Source organism: Cavia porcellus, unplaced genomic scaffold (assembly GCF_034190915.1).
Source record: "Cavia porcellus strain 051 isolate PalLab524CR breed Dunkin Hartley unplaced genomic scaffold, mCavPor4.1 scaffold_25, whole genome shotgun sequence".
Taxonomy (NCBI): Eukaryota; Metazoa; Chordata; class Mammalia; order Rodentia; family Caviidae; genus Cavia; species Cavia porcellus.
In genome coordinates this window covers 31,498,623-31,519,564 of record NW_026947508.1, presented here as the reverse complement: position 1 = coordinate 31,519,564, position 20,942 = coordinate 31,498,623, and the positions used below count along the sequence as shown (strand labels likewise).

At 49.3% G+C, this 20,942-nt stretch overlaps 1 protein-coding gene and 1 non-coding gene across 15 annotated transcripts in view; one reads left to right on the top strand and one right to left on the bottom strand.

Moving 5' to 3' along the window:
• The window catches only part of Macf1 (microtubule actin crosslinking factor 1), a 342,822-nt gene extending 333,961 nt beyond the window's left edge, over positions 1–8,861 (bottom strand). For 3 of the 14 annotated variants that reach the window (XM_063236150.1, XM_063236152.1, XM_063236141.1), the window contains exons 1-4: positions 7,474–7,733; positions 6,956–7,010; positions 6,564–6,617; positions 5,851–6,122 (exon numbers count right to left, since the gene is read on the bottom strand). In XM_063236150.1, the coding sequence (XP_063092220.1) occupies positions 5,851–6,122; positions 6,564–6,589 (298 nt within the window). In that variant the 5' untranslated portion in view covers positions 6,590–6,617; positions 6,956–7,010; positions 7,474–7,733. Of the gene's footprint in view, positions 1–5,850; positions 6,123–6,563; positions 6,618–6,955; positions 7,011–7,473; positions 7,736–8,768 lie in introns of those variants that run through there. The other 11 variants (XM_063236132.1, XM_063236140.1, XM_063236143.1 and 8 more) reach the window with 8 other exon arrangements.
• A 2,886-nt stretch (positions 8,862–11,747) lies between these two features.
• On the top strand, positions 11,748–11,854 carry LOC111754151 (U6 spliceosomal RNA). Its single transcript, XR_002788861.1, has one exon. It is a non-coding gene; the product is annotated as a U6 spliceosomal RNA (small nuclear RNA).
• The last annotated feature ends 9,088 nt before the right edge of the window (positions 11,855–20,942 follow it).

Here is a 20,942-nt window from a genome sequence, read left to right as displayed (position 1 = left end):
GGGCAGGTGTGCCCAGAAACACACACTCCGAGACTCAAGGCAAGGACCTTGCCTCTGACCACAAGGCAGTTGAGCAAGGGTGGAGCACAGTTCAGGCGGGATGTTAGCACAAACTGGGTGTGGTGCAGCCCATTTATATTCCTAACACACTGTGAAGCTGAGGCAGGAAGAGTGCAAGCTTGAGCCTCATTCAGGCAAGTTACCGATGTAGTGAGACCCGTCCCAGAATAAAAAATCAAATGACACAAAACAAAACATAACAGCAGGGATGTAAGTCAGGGCAGATGTCTTTGCTTCATTCCTCCCATATCACAAGAGAGAGCAGAGACAGAGACAGAGACACAAAATATTAGCCCATAATAACTATTACCATGACTCCAGACCTAGGCAGATTCCAACCAGGGCAGATTCCAACCTTCTCACCTTATAGGAGACCCAAAGTAAAACTGACTGGCTTTCAACTATAGGTAGCAACAGGCAGTCACAGAACCAATCATGGCAGGTCCTAGACACAGCAAAAAAAAAAAGAGAGAGAGAGAGAGAGAGAGAGAGAGAGAGAGAGAGAGAGAAAGGCCACCAGCCAGGCTTGGAATAGCCCTTGAGTCACTAATGTTCACATCCAAGATATGTCCACAGTCCTTTCTCCAGGCAAAGACTGCTGAAAAACATAAACGCAGCTCTACATCCTGCTGCTGGGTCCATAAGCCCAAGAAATGACAGCCTTCTCAGTCCCCAACCCTTTCTCTGCATTCCTAACCTCTGGAACAGAAGCATGAGCCAGAATGCCAGTTTAAACCTTTCTCTGTGTCACCTAGAAGTCACTAGAAGAACACGACAGGAAGCAATGACATAAAGTCATCACTGCGCCTTGCAATGCAGCAACCACCTCCTTTACCAGCTGGGGTCCCACAGGGCCCCTGCGCCTCACAGAAAGGACAGATTGGCTGCCTGTTCTGCCACCTGCACAGAATTCTGCCCACGTGGTCATTTTCTATCCCTGCAGCTAATGTGACCCAGATTTGCTTTCAAAGAGCCAAAGCTGAGCTGGTGGTGTTTCGCCACAATTTATTCTGTCCCACTTTCAGAGGACTCTCCTGCTACTGAAACCAAGCTCCAGGACAGGAGCAGCGATTTGAGAACCTTGCTAGGAAGCAGAGAAGCTGGGAAGGGGAGGACCCCTTCTTGATACCAAGCTCAGAAAAGCCTAGGCCATGACAGGTTGCCTGGTCAGGAATAAGGGTTCCCGGTGGGGCTATTTTTAGGGTTCCATTTCCCGGCTGCATTCCCTTCTTGCTGTCCACAGCTTGGTCGGAATAAACCATTTCCATCTGCCCTCTCACAAAGCCCTGGGACAAACAAAAGAAAGGGACGGAACTAACAAGCTCAGGGCCTCTGGCCTGCTAGAGCCTCTTCTGTTGCCAGGGACATTACCAGGAATGACCCTGCTAAGCGCAGAATCTGACATGAACCTGTGCTTCTCCAGCTCCTCCTGATCTGCATTCAGTGGTTGCTGGAGGCAGGTATCATTACCTCCTATTACCAAGAAGGACACTAAGACCCCAAGAAATGAAGTCTTATCGTCTTGTTTTGTTTTCAGAAAGGGTCTCACTATGTAGTTAAAGGCTGATCTTGAACTCACTATGTGGTTCAAGCTGATCTCCAACTCAGAGGGATCTTCCTGCCTCAGTCTCTTATGTGCTGAGATTAAAGGCATGAGCCACCACACTGGGCTGCCTACTTTTCTGATGTTACATCCAGTTGTCTCTTTGGTGCCTGGCACACAGCTGGGGCTCAATCCATTTCTGTATTGAACAGATGAGCAAATGAAGAAGCGGAGTGGTGCCTTTGGGATGGCCTCTCCAAGCTTTCCTACTGGAGCAGGCTCTCCTCCACCCCACCCCACCTCCACCCCAACCAGACACTACTCCATCAGTACTGCCTGCCTCAGGGCAGAAGGGCCCCATGAGGGTTGGAATATAGAAATCTCCAGCTCTGGTAAGAGAAATGAACTTGGAGACAATAAGCTTTAAAGCCAACAAGGGCTAGAAAGAGATCTAATGAAGAGATCACAGAAGGCTTCCTGGGGGAGGCTGCAGTGGAACAGATGTCGGGAATCAGTGCGGCGGCAGCCGCGGGCTCCTAAAATGAATCCCATGGATGCTTCCCGTGGCTGACTAGGTGATCATCCTTAGCCCGAGTCCCTGTGCTCCCTGCCTTCACAACACACACAGGGATGGAGTTAACGTTTTCCGTCTGTACTCTCAACTAGACTAAGCTCCAGGAAGACAGGACCACAGGATATATCATGACAAATACAGGAAAGGCCTTGAATATGTGATGTTGATGGATCACGAATCCCTTCTACACATGATCCTGCCCTACTCCAAATAAAACATTGGCTTTCATCTGCAGGAATCTAGTTGGAGTAAAACACAAAGCCACAATGCAACACCTGTAAATGGCGCCCCCTAGAGTTGTGCAGTATAAAACTATGTGAAACCTGTCCCACACCTGTTTTTCCTCCACTCTCCACAGCACCCAAGAACTGCAGCCTTTTTTCCACCACCCCTCTTCGACATTTTGGGGTCACACTCCTTGCCAGCATAATCTCCCAAGCCCTGCCTTCCTTGCTGCCCTCCATCAGAGAGTAAGGACAGTCTGCTCTCACTAAGGACACACAGCCAGAGGAGAAAAGGCAAGGTTCCTCTATCTTTTTGCTGCCTTCCCCTTGAGGCCTTTCTCTGAAGTGACCAGAAGGTTTTTCAGGTGATTCAGATTACTGGGTTAGCTATTAGGGGGTGACTGGCAGAAGAGTCAGACTGGCCTTGTCCAAGGAACAAAAATAGATATGTGTTTGGAGTTAAAGCCCTAGGTCTCTGTGACTCAGGGCAAGTCCCTAAGGCCTCTGGGCCTCAGATGCTAAGCCACTGTCCTGCCTAGCACAAGTGTTATTACAAAGTCTCTACGTGATCCGCGGAGCTCATGAAGAGAAATGGGGCGCTCTCGTGCAGGACTCTTGTTACATTTCACTGTGGCTGGCTTAGGGAGTTGGGAATAGGGCTGGCGAGGAAAAGAGAGGAAAAGAATGGACAGAAGGGATAAAGACAGAGAGGCAGAAGAAGAATCGGGCTGCAGAATGTGTGGCACTCCTAGAATCTTCTTGGCTTTGCTCACAGAGACCAGCAGGTTTCTTGGCCCTGACTCACTTCTCTCCTGTGACAGAAGGAACAGCAGGGTGTTTCCATCAGGCCTCTCAAGCAAAGGCAAGTCTTTGGGACCAGCTTAGGACACACAAGGGGCAGGAAAGGAGAGTCACTGCATTTGGTTAGACTGTCTTGGACACCTCTGGCTTCCGAGCCCAGACCCAGGAGGAGGAGAAACTGAACGGACCACAACCAGCCTCCAGTGGGAGCCTGACTTCCTTTCCTCCCTGGAAGGGAAGATCTGCTGCAGAGAACCTGAGAGCATCCCGGGTCCCCCGGGCATGCCCCCGCACTCCGTGCAGGATCCCCACACAACAAGGCTGCCTACCTCTCTACCGGGGCCCCCACAACATTCTAAAAATCACAGACCCTAAAGTAGCAGTTACGCCTCGTCGCTGCTGCCTCTCTTCTCTCCAGTGGAAGAAACACGACTAGCTACAGCACACAAGTTATTTTTAACGGTGGCAATCTCCTCATTTTCACCCTCACCAGCCCAGCCCTACTCAAGACAGACTGCCCAGGGTCAAGAGGCAAAGATGGCCGAGCAGCACCCTCCCTGTCATTCACTTTATCGAGGGACCCTGAGGGGCTCTGCCTGGGGATTAGAGCCCCTTCACCTCCACTCCACTTCTGGCCTAGGCTCAGGTTCTTAAATAGCGGGGCCTCTGCAGAGAAGGTGGAAGAGAAAGGCATCGCAAAGTGACCTGGAAGTGTGGTCAGGATGGAGCCAGGCATCTAAGAAAGAACAAGACATCAGCTCTGCCTTCGGGAGGATGAGAAGTTTGAGTCACGGGCTCCTGAGTCATGGCCCCTCAAGGCTAGGGACAAGTAAAGCCCTTCCTACATTTTAGGGAAGGCACTGAAGCTCTAGTACAGGCTGGTGCTCAGGCCCATGGGGCTTGAGAACTGCTCCAAGCGCTCCCTATTGCATAATCGAAGCAGATCCAAACTGCAGCTTGCCTGCCAAGCCCACCGCTGTTTTCCTCCCTTAGAGCTTGCTGGTGCTTGCTGAAATCCCTCTCTGACTTCCCATTACAGCCTGCTGCCTGTCCTGATCATAATCTGTCACATTATCCTTTCAATACCCCTTACATTCACTCAGTCATTCAACACTGGTTAATCTCTAGCATCAGGAAAGACCTGGGGGAGTCACCCAGGGGAAAACATATAAACAAGCCAGGTCTGAATGGTTCACAGTCCTGAGGGCGGGACAGGTTTCCTGTGAGTTAACTGCTATACTGTCCAAGGGAACATGGAGGAATGAAAAGTAGGAATATGAGAGTGGAGGAGGGAGCTCTGGATACCACTGGGGGCATTAGGGACAGAGGAGGCGGCAGTTAAAAGAGAAGGAGGGGTAACCAGCATCTTGCAGAGAACATGAAAGCATGGAGGTTGGACCCTGCACGCTGCATACCTCTGGAGAACAAGTTATAGCACAGTATGGCAGGCTGCTTGGGGGCAAAGCAGCAGGTGAGATAGAAGAGATAAATAAAATAGGGCCTGGTTTTGATGAGCCTTTATTACACAGGCAACAAGGAGGTTTTAAAAAGATGGTTTAAAAAGCGCTGAGTAATATGGCCGGATTTGCATCTGAGAAACGACTACTCTGTTAGTCATGTGGCAGAAGCCGGGAAGACTTGGAGGTGGTTAGCTGGAAGGTCAAGGTGAAAGAGATGGAGGGACATAAATTTGAGAGACACAAAGGAGGCAGTAGGACAGGACTGATGCGGGTGATGTCACTAACTGTGCTGCAGGCACTGATCCAGCTGTCTCCCCTCACTGTGACACCAGCGCCTGCAGGAATGCTGAGCACACCCCCGCAAACACCTTCAGCAGGAGCAGTGACTTTCCAGACAGCATCCCCGCACAGGCACAGGGGCATTCTTAGGGAGATAAGGGAGTCACACAGCTGGTATGTAACGGGGCCACTACCCAGCATCCTGCCTCTCTGTTGCAAAGCCCACATTACCAGTGCACCACACGGCTGCTTGACATAGGAGAACTGGGCACTTCCCAGCACAGGTGAGGCAGCCCCAGCCCTGACACGGAGTCAAGGGAGAAGGTGCCCAACACTTCTGAAAGGCTATGTGAGTGATGCTGCACTCTCAAAAGATTTCATTGCAAAAAAAAATAACACAACAGACATCAAAAATTATTATTCTGGGGGCTGAGGATTTAGCTCAGCGGCATAAGCGCCTGCCAGTCGTGAGTTCGATCCCTGGTACCGATAAAAATGAAAAAGACAAAAAAAAAAAAAGTGGGGGGAAAGTGGGGTTTGGACAATGATGAAATAGTACCCAGCCTTTGAAAGTAACTGTAAACTTTGATGTAATATGGAAAATCTTTCTGATAGAAGAGAAGCTGAAGAGTCAGAATGGCACATAGACCACGAAGGCAACTATACAGAACTGAGGCGGGCAAGGAAGAGGATGCAGGATGACAGCAGGTCTTACGTTAGCATTAGGGGAAGTAGATTTTCCCCTTCTGAGGCTTATTGATGCTTTCATCATTTTGCCAGCATTAATCAATTAGATTCCAGCTGGCTTGATGTGAGGACCCCTCTACTTCCCACCCAGGCACTGGCTGCACACTGGCCTGTTTGTCTCTCATGGCCACAGCATCCAGGTGCAGGGAGGACCCCTCTTACCAGCAACTCTGACTACAGCACGCTCTGCAGGGTCCAGCACCGAATCCTGGCTCTTCCTCTTTTTCTGCTCATGCAGGGGCAAGTTCCAGGGCAAAGTGTCCCCAGGAGGACAGGGAGATAGGCTCCCTGACCGCTCACTCCGGTAAGACCGCTCGCTCCGACATGACCGCTCGCTCCGGCAGGATCGTTCGCTGAGCGTTTCTTCATCAGAGGAAGACATGGTCCAGGTGGGAGCTGCAGCAGGAGGGCCTGAGAATCCAGAGAGAAGTGACCTGGAGGAGGAAAGGATGAATGTGAACAGACAGAAGGGGTCACACAGGAACACCGGGGCTTGGGAAGCAGAGCTCCCAGTCCTGGTTTCACCACCAACTTGACCTCTACCTACCCAAACCTCAGTTTCTTCACCTGCAAAATGAGATATTGATGACACATGTCAAAAGCTACATATGCTGGGCATGGCTCCATACTTGGGAGGCTGAGGCAGGAGGATCATAGTAAGTTCAAGACCAGTCTCGATTACAATTCAAGGGATTTGGGGGAAATCATATCAGGTAACATATTAAAAAAAACCTTTAAGTCTTAAAATACTGTATGAATGTTAGCTTCCACTACTAGTGACCACTGTTACTGTAATGTGGAACATACAGAATTAAGTTTACAGATCTCACAGATTAAAATAGAAAAAGTGAGTTCACATCTACTCCACCACTCACCAGCTGTGTGACCCTGGAGAAGCCATTTAATCTCTTCAGCCTCAGCATCCTCATCTGTAAAAGGGGGATAATGCTAGCACCTAACTTGACAGGGCTATTCATGAAGATTAAATGACCTCCTGCATATAAAGTGCTTAACACTGCCTGGCGCCCAGTAAGAACTCAATAAACAGCAGCAAATGCTACATTCCCCATTTACTTAGCTTCCAGGAATTCTACAGGGACAAAATAGGACAATGGATGGGAGGCACTGTCAAAAAGCTAAAACTCAATGGCAGACATGAAACAAAGCATAAGCTAGAATAGAAAAAAATTCTTGCATTTCTCCAGACACATTACACAAAGCACTCAACTTAAAACACCTAAGTATAAATTCTGGCTTGGCCACTTACAATTGGTGTGATCAAGGACAAGTCACTCCACTTCTCAAAGACTCAGTTTCATCATCTGCAAAATGGGGTAACATTCTACCTTAGAGGATATTTTAAGAACATCGTGAAACAGGCTGCTGCCATACAAGGCATCCCACACAGCAGGCATTAGGTAAAACATTCAAGGCTCATTCCTAGGGTTGGTATGGGAATAAACTGCTCAGCATGGGGGTGGGAGGATGGTACAGACAGTCAGTTTTTCTGGTCAGTTTAACCAGTGGAGGGAGTTGAGTGGAAACAATCATTCTGAGGCCAGCTGGGCTCTACCAGCCAGACTGGGCAACCTTCCCTCAGCCAGGCCATGCTCACTTCCCAGAGCCATCTGCTACAAGGCCCACCACCCCAAGGGCTCCATTGGAGCTGAGATGGCACACGCCTGCAGCTGCCAACGTTCCTAGGGCCCCAAACCCAGCCTGGGTAACCACCTCTCACTGGTGCCAGGGAACGCAGATGTGGACCAGGGGTATTATGAGAAATACCTGCACACACGGCTGCGTGGGGACAGGGAGGTGACCTAAATGGCTGGACTCCACGGATCTCTGGCACAGCTCCTGGATTCTGGGAATCTCTGCCTGGAGGCAGGGGGGCAGAGACAGCCTCCTGGATCACTGGCTGATCCCCATCATAAGCACAGAACTCACAGAGATAACAAAAGAAACACCAAAAGGTGCGGGAAGCCTTTAAGCAGCCAAAGGCAGAAAAAACAGCCCTGCCAGGACAGCCTTCCACCTTGAACCAGCAGCCACGGCCCCTCTTCCATGAAGCACCGAGAAGGGATTCAGCTAGAGGTGGAGAGGAAAGAGCTCAGGTTCTGGCACAGCTTTGCCCTTTATCCTAGCATCCTGCCCGACTCCTTTTCCTTCTGGTGCCCACCTCCCAGCTCCTACACCCAGACCGGGTTCTAAAGTACCAGCCCCAACATCTGGAAAGTCAGGCTGTGCTTCCACCCTACCCTCAGTCTCAGGCAGGAAAATGCTCCTCCTCTCGGACCACCTGCTTCATTCCAGAGCCGCCCATTCCCCTGCCAAACGCCCATTTTACTACAAAGACCCGCTGAGCCAGGGCCTCCACCGGGAGCAACCGTCCTCGCCACTGCCTGGCTCGAACACACACACACACACACACACACACACCCACACACACACACACACACACACACACACACTCACACCTGTTTGACCTCAAGGCTCCAGTCCCACCTTTCGGTCATTCCATCAATCTCTGTTCTCCCGAACGCGCGCCAACGCCCCCAACCCACCCCAAGGCCTCAGGCGGAACCTGCGCTGAGCACCCGACCTGGCGCTCGCTCGCCGTGGCCTCCCCACCTCGCCCGATCCCTTTCCCCACGGCGGGGCGAGGGGCGCGCCCGCGAGACGGTGGCGCGGGTGGGTCCGCGTGCTCGCCGCGCGTGGCTGACAAAGAGCAGGGACGCATGCCCGAAGACCCACTGGGCGCCGGGGCCAGCACAGGGTCCCTGGGCCGCAGGGGACCTTCCGCGCCCGATTCTGCACGCTCCTGCGGCTTCTGGGCCGGGCCCCGGCAGAGCTCGGCGCCCCGTTTTCCCAGGAAGCCCGCCAGGGAAGCCTGCTCGGCGCGCTGCGTTCTCGGGCGCGGGGCCGCAGGTGCGAAGCCGGACGGCGACAGCCGTGTCCGTCACCGCGCTGCCCACGGCCGCCCGCACCCAAAGTGGGGCGCGGCCGCCCCGCGCCATCCCTCGCCGCGCACCCCGCGCGCCAGCCGGGAGCCCCGATCCCGCACGGCGCCCGCGCCTTACCCTGGAGCCGGAGCTGCAGAAGGTCGCCGGAGACGGCGGCGGCGGCGGCGGGGCGCGCCCGGCGGGAGCGAGGCGCGGCGGAGGGGAGCGGCTCCCACAATGGCCGAGCTCGCGGCGCCGAGCCCCCCGCCCCCCGCGCCCTAGCGGCGGCGGCTGAAGCGGAGCCGGCGCAGCCGCCCAACCCGCTCCCCCGCCCCCAGCGCCGACACCGCCCCCCGCCCCCCGAGGCGCGCTCGCCACCCTGCACCCCGCCCGGCGCCTCCGCGCTCCCCGAGGGTCCGCAGGCCCACGCTGCTCCGCACTGACCCCGCGTCTTCCTGCTGCCCCAGGCGCCTCCTCACCGCCGCTTTCCTCGCCACCACTCCCCAGAGGCACCCAGGGTCCCCCGGGCCAATTCACACCCCCACCTTCCCCGCCCTCGGCTCCCGTGACCTCTCCGCTAACCCCGGCGGGCAGCCGCTGGCTGACCCAGGAGGCACACGCGCTCACACACACACCCGCCCCTGGGATCGCTCTGCAGCCAGGCCCAGAGCCGCCCTCCAGGCTGCCTGCTGCCTCTCTGTCAGGGGCTGGCTGTTGCTGGAGTAACCTTCGCCTGCTCTCCTTTTGCACACTCTGTCCTGACTCCCGGGTGGAGAACCCTCTGCAGAAGCTGAATGCAGGAAGAACCCAAAGGAGGCTCCATCTTCCCCGCAGAGAAGGGTAGAGGGGAACCAGGCCCCAGACTGGGAGCCCTACCGTAGATTAGCCTTAGGTGGAGTCTTGGAAGAAGCTTCATTCAAGGATAGAGCATTTTTAAAACTCCGTCTGAATATATGAGCTAATGATATGGAAAATAAAATCCTGGAGTACTTTCCTTCCTCTCGTGTACAGAATAGTGAACACGGGCGTCTGTGGCCGTGCATTGCCAGTAATTCCCTTAGAGGTACTTGGGAAGCTGAAGCAGGGATTGCCCAGGCCACACACAGTAGTGAGTTCGATGCCAGTCTGGACTACACAGCAAGACTGTCCCCCGTGAACATGTCCAGACAGGAAGGGAATTTGTCTCTATCATTCCAGAAGCTGCACAGAAACAGCTATCATATGGAAAGGTCTCATGGTAGCTACCTAAGGTGTTTTACCTGCTTGAGGCCAAATCTCGAATTTGTTCATTCAACAAACTTGTACTGATCATCTGCATCATGCCAGGTTCCATGCTGGAACTAAAGATACAAGGAAGAGCCAGATGCATCTGATCCCTGCCCACTGTCTCCACTGGGATAACAGTCCAGCAGGACAGATGGCCAGAAATCAGTGTATCCCATGAGACAGCTTCAGGATCTTTCATCTAGAAATGCAAAACTGAGGTCGGATGATTTACTCAAAATCAAGTAGGGAGAAAGTGGAGGATCCCAGGACTGACCCTTTTCTGTCATTCTTTCTCTCTTTTTTTTCCCCTCCCTTATTTTTCTTTTTTCTTCTTTTTCTTTTTCTTTTTTTTTTTTTAATTTATTGAGACAGGGTCTCACTAGGTATTTCAGCCTGACCCTGAACTCACGGTGTAGCCCAGGCTGGCATCAAACTCAAGACAATCCTGCTGCTTCAGGCTCCTGACTGCTGGGATTACGGGCATGCACCACCATGCCCAGCATGGACTCCTGTTTTCAATTCTACTTCCCTGATTCTTTTCTCACTATAATGGTTGGAGAAAAATATATCTTGATGCAATTTACAGGTGCCCTTGAACTTCACAGAGAAATTTGGCCAAAATTTTATGATCATGAGTAGCCAAGAAAGGTGTCAAAGTAGAGTTAAAGTAGCTCACAGGCAGGAATCAGGTGAGTATGATGGTGATTCGGGGAGACCACAGCAGCAGGACCTCCAGGATCAGGGAGCATCTTGATGGCAAGAACCTTTGCAAAGCTTGTAAAGGGTTGTATGTTCCTCCCCACTCACACACACACACACACACACACACACACACACACGCAGCAATAAGGTGCTGCACCATGGTAGAGCAGTGGAAATGGGAAGGGATGTTTTCCACCTGTTAGTTTCTGTGTTTACCTTCAGCCTCTCACATTAAGTAAAAGAATCACTACCTGCTAACAGTGCATTGGGCATTTTCTTTCTTTTTTTTTTTTTTTTTTTTTTTTTTTTTTTGTATTTTTACCGGTACCAGGGATCAAACTCACGACAACAGGCTTACAAGGCAGGCCTTATGCCACTGAGCTAAATCTCCAGCCCCTCATTGGGCAGTTTCTAATATGCCATTACATCCTTGCCAAGACCCCTGTCAGTAAGTACTTTAATATCTTAAATTCACACATAAAGAAACAAGACTTTGAGAGATGAAATGACTTACTGAAGCCCAGAAAGCATGCTAGTATTGAAAGTGTTGTTTCAGTCCAGCCCTATCTCTTGCCAAATCTCATGTTCTAACCATTGCTGTGTTCCATCTGAAGCCACAGCAAAGAACCCAGGTCCTTTGACTGGCCAAAGGCCTCTGAGGTACTACAAAGACTTTTTTTTCTGTTTTCTATTTTTTGTCCTGTTTATCTTTGTTTGCGTTTTCGGGGGGAGGGGATGTTGTTTTGAGGCGGGATTTTGCTAAATTGTTCAGGGTGGCTTTGAAGTAGAAATCCTCCTGCTTCAGCCTCCTGAGTGCTGAGATTACAGACATGTATCACCATGCCCAGCTTCCTCTCAGATATCTGGGGAAAGATCAGAAGTCTACAGTTACAACTTAAATTGTATCTGGACCAGTCATACAGGTTCCTATGTAGGATATATTCACAGAAGCCTGCAGCGGCCCAGCAAATTCTGCAGCCTGATTCTAAAGTTCCTATGGAATCATGGCATGTTACTCAGGAAATCTTGCCATTTGCAACAAGTAGGCTAAAACCAGAGGACATTAGGTTAAGTAAAATAAACAGAGCACAGAAAGACAGATAATATCACATGTGGACTCTAAGACTTGAACTCAAAAAAGTAGAAAGAGCACTTTCGTCGGCAGCACATATACTAAAATTTGAACAATACAGAGAAGATTACCATGGCCCCTGCGCAAAGATGACACGCAAATTCTTGAAGCATTCCATATTTTTTGTAAGATAGATGACCATATTACCAAATTTTGTTGGATTGTTGAACAGAACTGTTTGTAGTCTCACTGTTGGAATGTCCACTTTGTATGTATGCTTTAATTTTGTAACTTGAACAGCAACTTCTAAGATGACAGTATGTAATTTATCAACAAGTGATTTCTTTTTTTTTTTTTTTTTGTCGTTTTCTTTTTTATTGGTACCAGGGATCGAACTCATGACTGCCTGCTTACAAGGCAGGCGCTTATGCTACTGAGCTAAATCCCCAGCCCCAACAAGTGATTTCTTACTGTTTATTTTTTTGAAACTCTGTATTGTTGCTACCCTTTTTTTGTTTTGCTTTTTTTGTCTTTAAATAAAAAAATTTTTTTTGTCTTTTTCCTTTTTATCAGTATCGGGGATTGAACTCATTACTGCCTGCTTGCAAGGCAGGCGCTTATGCTGCTGAGCTAAATCCCCAGCCCCCAAATTTTTTTTTTTTTTTTGTCTTTTTCTTTTTTATCGGTACCGGGGATCGAACTCACAACTGCCTGCTTGCAAGGCAGGTGCTTATGCCGCTGAGCTAAATCCCCAGCCCCCAAAATTTTTTAAAAAGTAGAAAGAATGATAATTATCAGGGAGAAGAAGGAAGGGAAGTTGATAAGATGTTGGTCAAAGAATATAAAATTTCACTTAGGAAAAGGTTTAAGCAATTTACTATATAACATGGTGACTATAGTTAATAAAAATGTTAAATAAGAGGGGTAAACTGGAGACTTTTATAGGTAAGTAGATGTAATTTGAGACCATACTCATAAGTAAAATAAGTAAGACACACGTGTAAATATATTATCTCACTAGTGTGAGAAGCTAAAAGAAACAACATATGTATATGTATATAAAAATGATTAAGATAGTTACATTACTTTCTCTGAATTTAGAGAAAGATTCATGCTGGTATTGTTTGGACAACTGAATGCACATGTCTTGTGCTCTGGGTGAATGATTTGAGGATCACAATGTGCAATGTATGTACCATTGCTGCCCCCTGATTGATGTGTTTTGAAATTTTGTTTTCTTTTTTCTTTTTTTCTCTTTGAAAGAAAACGGACTGAAAAAAATAAAAAGAATTTTTAATTAAATATAAATAAATAAAAATGTTATATGAGCCAAGGACATGGCTGTAACTTCAGGTACTCAGAAGGCTGAGGAAGGAAAATTGTAAATCTGAGGCCAGCCTGAACTACATAGTGAGATCTTGTCTAACAAAAAAAAATCTGTCAGCTGAGCATAATGGTGCATGATTGGAAGGTTTAAGTAGGAGGACTGTGATGGGTTCGAGCCCAGCCTGGACTACATGGTGAGTTCAAGGCCAACCTGAGCTACAAGGAAAGACCTGTCTAAAAGAAAAAAAAAAAAGTCCTGTCACCAGCAAAAAATTCTTGTTGGGCTTGGGGGTGTAGCTCATTTGGTAAAGCACTCGCCGGGCTGGGTTCAGTCCTCAGGATCACACACACACACACACACACACACACACACACAAAAGCAAACATGCTACAAGTGCTAACTATATGTAACTTTATCAACTAAAAATAAATTTTTAGCTGGGTGTGATGGCAAATGCCTATAATTCCCATACTAGTGAGGCTGAGGCAGGAGGATTGCTGTGAGTTGCCTGGGCTTCATAGTGAGTTCAAGGCCAGCATAGCAAGACCCTGTCTCAAAAAATAATAAATAAATTTGGAAATAAAGTTCCTAGAGGCTAAGAGGCAAGAGGCATGAGATTGGAGAGTTGCTTTCAACCTGAAAGTGTGCCATGGTGTCAGCCTGGAGAAAGCAACATGGATGCAGGGGTGGGGGTGGAAGAGGGCAGAGAGCTGGACTCGGTCTCCAAAGGAGCCTGGAATCTTGTGAGCAGGACCCTGGGTGAGAGGCTCAACTGGAGGCTCGTCAAAGTGCTGCTGGACAGCCTAGGAAGCCTGAGGGCCCCACCTGCTGTGCCTACAGGGCACCTGAGCTCAGTGCCCTTCTGGTCTCTGGCTCCAACAGCATTGCCTGAGATTCAGCCACTGGCAAGATTTGCCAGTTTTTGCAGCTGGCAGCCACCCAGTCACCTTGAGCTACTGGGCTTCGATTCATTTGAGCAGGTTTTTTACTGAGGACTACTATGTGCTGGGGAGAGTTCTGGTTTCTTCTGGGAAGACAGAAATGAATCCAATCAGTTCTCTGTCCTTAAAGAGTCACAGGATGGTGGAGGGGGAGGGGTGGCAGGCACTTCAAAAAGACTGCCTTCCAACAGCGCCCCCGCAAGGCTGGGAACATCCCCAGTGTCCCATTTCAGCAACTCAGCAGAGACCACTGCTTTCTCCCCCCAGCACAGGTGGCCCTGAAATCCCATATCTGTCCCAGAGCAGGGCCCTCCTTGGGATTGGGGGTGCACAGAGCAACTTCTTACCAGCAGGACTGTGTGGCGTCCTAACCTGGTCCCTCAGCTGGCAAGATGAGTGCGGCATCCTAGCCACACCAGAGTGACATCTATTCACAACTCTGGTCAGTGCCCTCACCACACTGGGCACCGGGCTTGTGCAGGAGGATCAAAAAGAAATCAGACAGGGCCAGGGACATAGTTCAGCAATATAAACTCCTGTCTGTTAAGTGCAAGGTCCTAAGTCTGAGTCCTGGTACCAAAAAGAAAGCAGAAGCCTGAAAGAGATACTTTCAAAACTTTCAATACTTTTCTTTCAAAAAGAAATCATACAAGGGGCTGGGGATTTAGCTGAGCAGCATAAGCGCCTGCCTTGCAAGCAGGCAGTCGTGAGTTCGATCCCTGGTACCAATAAAAATGAAAAAGACAAAAAAAAAAAAAAAAAAAGAAATCAGACAGCCGTGGCCCCTGTCCTCGGGGTGCAGAGACAAGAGGTAAAAGGGCAGAAAGCAGCCTGCTTCTGCCGAGATGCCGAGCAGGAAGCACCCCGAGAAGGAGTGTGGAAAGGGGACGATGAATGACAGAAGCTTGAACAGGGTAGCTCTTTATTCTTCGTTTTTTGTTTTGCTTTGTTTTTTTGAGCCCAGGCTGGCCTCAGACACATAGCAGTCCTCTTCCCTCAGTTTCCCAGGTGTTGGCATCACAGAGGTGCACCACCACGCCCGGCCCAGAGGCTGGCTCATTTTATCAGGTCTGTCATCCTTCTCTTTCTAGGCCCTTGGCTGAATAAAATGCCATCAGGTACCTATCTTCATAGAGAAGCTTTATTCTTTCATAACAGACCTCCCCGTATGGCTTTAATGGAGGAGGGCATTGAGACAAAGTCTAGCTCTACAGTCCAGGCTGGACTTGAACTCCTTATGTAGCCCAGGCTGGTCTACAACTTGTAATCCTCCAGTTTCAGGCTCCCCAGTGTGCCACCATGCCCAACTCCCACGTAGGTTCCTGTTTGTTTGTTTTTGGACACAGGGCTTCATTTCATGACCCCAGCTGGCCCCCATAGGTTTTTTTTTTTTTTTTTTTTTTTGAGACAGTGTCTCACTATGCAGTTCATGCTGGCCTCAAACTCACATTGATCCTCCTGCCTCAGCCTCCTGAGTACTGGGATTACAGGTACCCTTCACCACACCTTGACGCTCCTTTCCAACTTATATCATTTTGGAAAATGACTCAATACTTACTGAGTTACTATTCAAATCCAGTGTCTAGAAGTTTGTTTGTTTATTATCGCAGTGTTGGGGAATTGATCCCAAGGCCTTGTGCAAGCTAGGCCAGCAATCTGTCCCTAAGCTGCTTCCTAGCCCCAGACATTAGTGGGTTTTTTTGTTTTATTTTTGAGACAGAGTCTCACTAGGTAATCCAGACTCAGATCCTCCTGCCTCAGCCTTTAACTTTTGGAACTACAGCCATGCACCACAGCACCTGGCTTAGAAGTTATTCTTTGTTTTTGTCTCTCTCACCCTGTTCATCCCCATCAGCAAGCTCTGACAAACTGTCTCCATAAACAGTGTATCTTGAACTCATCTACTTCCTCCATCCTTCCATCAACATCTTGGTCTAACCCTGCCCTCTCTCCTGGACCAGCGCATCAGTCTCTGAACAGCTTCCTGTTCCCATGCTTCTTCCCTCTCATTTCCATTTCTTTGGCAGCCAAGGATGAATCTTGTAAAATATAAGTCACCCCACGACACCACACGCAGTTCCAATCTGCACTGTAGATTACAGTAGAACGCCTTACCCTGCCCCATAGTGCCCTCCACCATCTGGGCCTTGCTTATCCCTCAGACCTATCTCTTTGCTTACTGATGCCAGCAAATCAGGCCTTCCCGCTGGTCCTCTACCAGGTGAGTCTCATCCCTACCCTAGGGTGTGTGTGTGTGTGTCTGTGTCTGTGTGTTACTGGGGACTGAACTTGGGGTCTTCACACTGAGCTACAAGCTGTTTCAAATGTTGTAATCTGAGACGAGGTTACTGTGTCCCTCAGCTGGGCTCCAACTTGTCATCCTCCTCCCAGTACCCTGGGATTGTAGGCCGGTGCTGCCATACCCTGTGACCCTGCGCTCTCCAGCTCTGTCCCACTGCTTGGCCTCCTGTTCCCTAAGCCCCGGGTGTGGCTGGCACCTTTTGCATTGTCCAGGATTTACCTGAACAGCTGCTTCCTCGGAGGCCTATGTGACCGTCTCCCTGAAGAAGCCCCTCACTTTACGCTTTGCTTTGCCATATCCATCTTGCTTGCTTCTTTTCCTCCTTCCTTCCTTTTCTTCATTCATTTATTTTCTTTTTCTGTTTGTACTGGGGATTGAACTCACGACCTCCCGCTTGCCAGGCAGGTACTTATGCTGCTGAGCTAAAACCCCAGCCCTTTTCATTCATTCTTTTTTTTCAGTATTGGGGAGCACCCCACCACTGGGCTACATCCCCAGCTCTTTATATTTTTATTTGTTCTGAAACAACTTTTCACTATACTTCCCAAGCTGGCCTGAAACTTACGGTCCCCCTGCCTCAGCCTCCCAAGTAGCTGTGGCAATCAACCTGTGCCACCATATCCAGCTCATATCTTTACCTATTTATTTCTTTACCTGCTACCAGGATGCAAGCTCCATGAGAGTGAAACCCTTACTCTTCACATCTGTATTTCATAGTTCACAGAGTACACTGCGCATAGGGGTTGATTTTTTGGTGTGGGGAAGCAGGACCGGAGTTTGAACTCAGGGCCCATGCATGCTAGGCAAGTCCTCTACCACTGAGCTACATTCCCAGCCCTGTTTGTTTACTTGTTTGGATTATCTATTTATATCATATTTTGAAATAGGGTCTTACTAAATGGCTAAGTTGCCCAGGCTGGCATCCCCCTGTCTCAGCCTCTTGAGCAGCTAAAATGACAGGCAGGCGTGCACCACTGGGTCCAGGCCCAGTTTAATCCATATTTGCTAATGAGTGAACGATTGAGTGAATCCAGTGAGTGAGGACAGCAGGGAAGAGTCTTGATCTGCAGAACTCAGTATGTTGAAAGATCTAAAGTACACAGAGAAAATAGTATGCTCAAGAAATTGCACAATGTTCAAAATAGTTGGCATGAAGAGAGCTGGGGGGTGAACTCAGGAAGCAGAGGGGGCTGTGCTCGTGTGGACAGGTTTGTGGACTTGGCTGGGGCAGGTTCTGGTTCAGCTTCCACAGCTGCTGCCCCCTGCCTCCTGGATTCCCAGGAGCGGGTGCCGCCTCCGACCTGCTGCCCCACCTCGTTCAGCTCAGACCCCACCAGAGAGGAACCTGGCAGGGGCGGCTGCTAACTTCAGCCCTTCTCCGTCCCCTCTGAGCTCCTGGGCTCCTGCTAGGGGCCGATACCTACAGCCTAGGTACTCCTCTCTCCTTGTGCCTGGCTGCTGAGCAGCTCTTCCCCAGAGACCTTCTGCTCTGCCCTCCTGGTTCTGACGCCAAACTCCACACAGCCACCGGCATGGAGCCCTCACGGCTTCAGCCAAACGCCCACATTCAGCCCTTACAACCTTCCAGGTATGTGCTGTTCTCTTCCTGTTTTACACGTGAGAGAGAGAATGAGGACCTAGAGAGCATCAGTCTCCTACAAGATCTCACTTACAGCTAGAAAGAAGTGTTGGAGGAAACATTTGCCCCAGGTCTGTCTGGTGCAACCACTGACCCATTCTATACACCACTCTGTCTCTGTCTCTGTCTCCGTCTCCATCTGTTGGTCTCTCTCTTGCCCTCTGTCTGCTGTCTCTCCCTGTCTGTCTCTCTCTGTCTCAGTAGTGGACCCATGCCTGGCACATGCTCCTATAGGCATGCGTTCTACCAATGAGCTACATCTTCAGTCCTTTTTATATTTTGAGACAGGGTCTTGCTAAAATGCCCAGGCTGGATTTGAACTTGAAATTCTTCTGCTGGAGTAGGCCACATAGCTGGAATTACAGGACTACATTTTATTGTCTTCTACATGTCAGGAACAGAGCTAGATGCTTTGCAGGTCATTCTCATTTAGACAATGGATATGGGGTAAACTGTAGAAAATGGGGCTTATAATACTCTGTGGGGATTATTTTCAAAGAAGAACAGGTAATGTGGCTTATGCCTGTAATCCCAGGACTCTGGGATATGAAGGCAGGGGGACTGAAAATTTGAGCTCAGTCTGTTCAACTCAGTTACTTAGCAAGGTCCTATCTTGAAGTAAAATATAAGAAAGGGCTGGTGATACAGCTTGGTGTGAAGATCCTGGATCATATCCTCAGTGCCCCCCCCCCCCACACACACACCCAGAGAGAACACCTCAGAATGTAAAGGCTGAGTGTGCTGGTGTACACCTGTGATCCCAGCACTTTGGAGGCAGAGGAAGATTGCCTGGAGTTTGAGGCCAGCCTGGGCCACACAGTGAGTTCAAGGCCAGCCTGAACTGTGTAGTGAGATCCTGTCTCAAAAAACCGAAGGGAGAAAGAAAAAGATGTAAAGCCTGTGATGTGAGGGAAAGGATTTGCGCCCCCAGTTCTCAGAACCTCCTGGTACATGACAGTGCTGGGGTACACTCAGGTGAGTGCTCGTCTAGTGTGCATGGGCCCTGTGTCTGATCCCCTGCCTGGTGTACAGGGAGGGGCCATAAATATCTTTCATATGAATGGAAGAGTAAAATTCTAGCGTCTGGAAGGGTGGTTGAAGCAAGACCAGAAGCAGGGCGCTGACAGCGGCAGAATCAGAAAAAAGAACAAGTGAGTGGGACTACCGCAGGCCCGGGCTCGGCTGCAGGAAGAAGACAAAGCCTAAGTGGGAGCGTGTACCTGCGATCCCGGCGCCTGGGAGGCCAGGCAGGGAGCTCCAGCACAGCCTGGGGACTTAGTGGGGGTCTTCTCTAAAAATCAAACAACGCCACAGGAGCCCAGGTTTCTGAAGCAGGGTCCACACCCACAGCCTCTCCCCCAAGCCCAGTAGAAGGGATCTTGTCAACTAAGTTTAAGTCAATCAAGACCTTCCAGCTCTTGGGGCTGGGGATTTAGCTCAGCGGCGTAAGTACCTGCCTTGCAAGCAGGTGGTCGTGAGTTTGATCCCCTGTACCGATAAGAAGGAAAAAAGACCTTCCAGCTCTTCACCATAAGAGTCAATTCAGAAAAAGAAAACCTAAGAAGCTGCTTTACTTTTTATAAATAACTGCATACTGTTGCTTTATTGTGTGAATGTATCAAAATTAGAGTAGTGGACAGATGGGATGGTACATACCTGTCACCCGACACTGGGAGCCTGAGTTGGGTGGATCCCTGAGTTTGAGGCCATCCTGGGATACCATAGTGAGACTCTTGTCTCAAAGAAAAAAAAAAAAAATTAGGCCGGTGTCCTATTTATGGAAATTTAGATGACTGCCAATCTTCTGCTAACAGTGACACCATAAATAACCCTGTATACATCAGTTCCCAGGTACACTGTATATGAATCAAGTATTCTCAGAAGTAGAAGCCAAAAGGTCCTGCATTTATAATTTTCAAAGACACTACCTAATTGTCCACTGTTGAGTTTGCACCAACCAATTTATACTGCCTCCTGAATTATATTCTTTCTTTTGTTTAGTCTTGTCTTGTTTTGAGACAGTCTCGCTATGTAGCCCAAGCTGGCCTTGAACTTGAAAAATCCTCCTGCCTCAGCCTCCTGAGTGCTGGGATTATAGGAGTGCTCTACCATGCTCGGCTTTGAAATATAATCTGATCAAAACAATATTATTGAATTTTTAAGTGCAAATTTTGATTGTTGGCGGAGTAATTAGTAAAAAATGGAAAGCCAGCTCAATTTTAATCTGTATTACTCCTATGAGTGAGGTAAGCAAGTTTTCACAGATTTACTTTTTTAAATCCTACTGTAAAAATTCTCTAAAGAGATAAACATTTACCTCTCTGACCCTGGATCTGTAAAGCAATTGTTGTTAAAAAGTGTTTAGTGGGGCTGGGGATTTAGTTCAGCGGCATAAGCACCTGCCTTGCAAGCAGGCAGTCGTGAGTTCAATCCCCGGTACCGGAAAAAAAGAAAAAAAAAGTGTTAGTGTACGTTCTCTTAGACCTTTTCCCAGAAGTGGTCCTTGGCTGTTTTAATTGATAAATTGGTTTGCTGCTAACAGGTCGAACTGGAATGGGAAAAGCTCCCGATAGTCTTCACCCAAAGTTGGTCCTTTTACCCATGCCTTCTTAAATATGAATGTCCCCTTCGTATCCCAGGTGGTTGGGTATCAGTGTTCATCAGTGGCAAAGGATTCTGGGTTGGCAGCTGGGTTCAGTGAACTTGAAAGGATCAGAGGTCAAAAAGACGTGGAAGCACCTGCCTTCCAGTCTCACAGCAAATCAGGCTGTAGGTAGAGAAACAGTAATTCACATAACACAAAGAACAACGCGCTCTGGTCCAGATTCCCTCCACTGAATTCTCGGAGTAGTCATTGTCCAGGATGGAGGATGGGATCTAGGGGCAGCTGGTTTACCTGCTTACTGCTGGGGCCATGAATGGCGAGAATGGCCCTGTGTGTAAGAGACAATCTCAGTCACCGCATTAAGCTGGTCTGTGTTCTCTCCCACAGTCCTCCCCACTGAGTGAGTATCTGCCTACGCCCCCATATCGGATGTGGGAAGCAGTAGAACCCTTGCACTG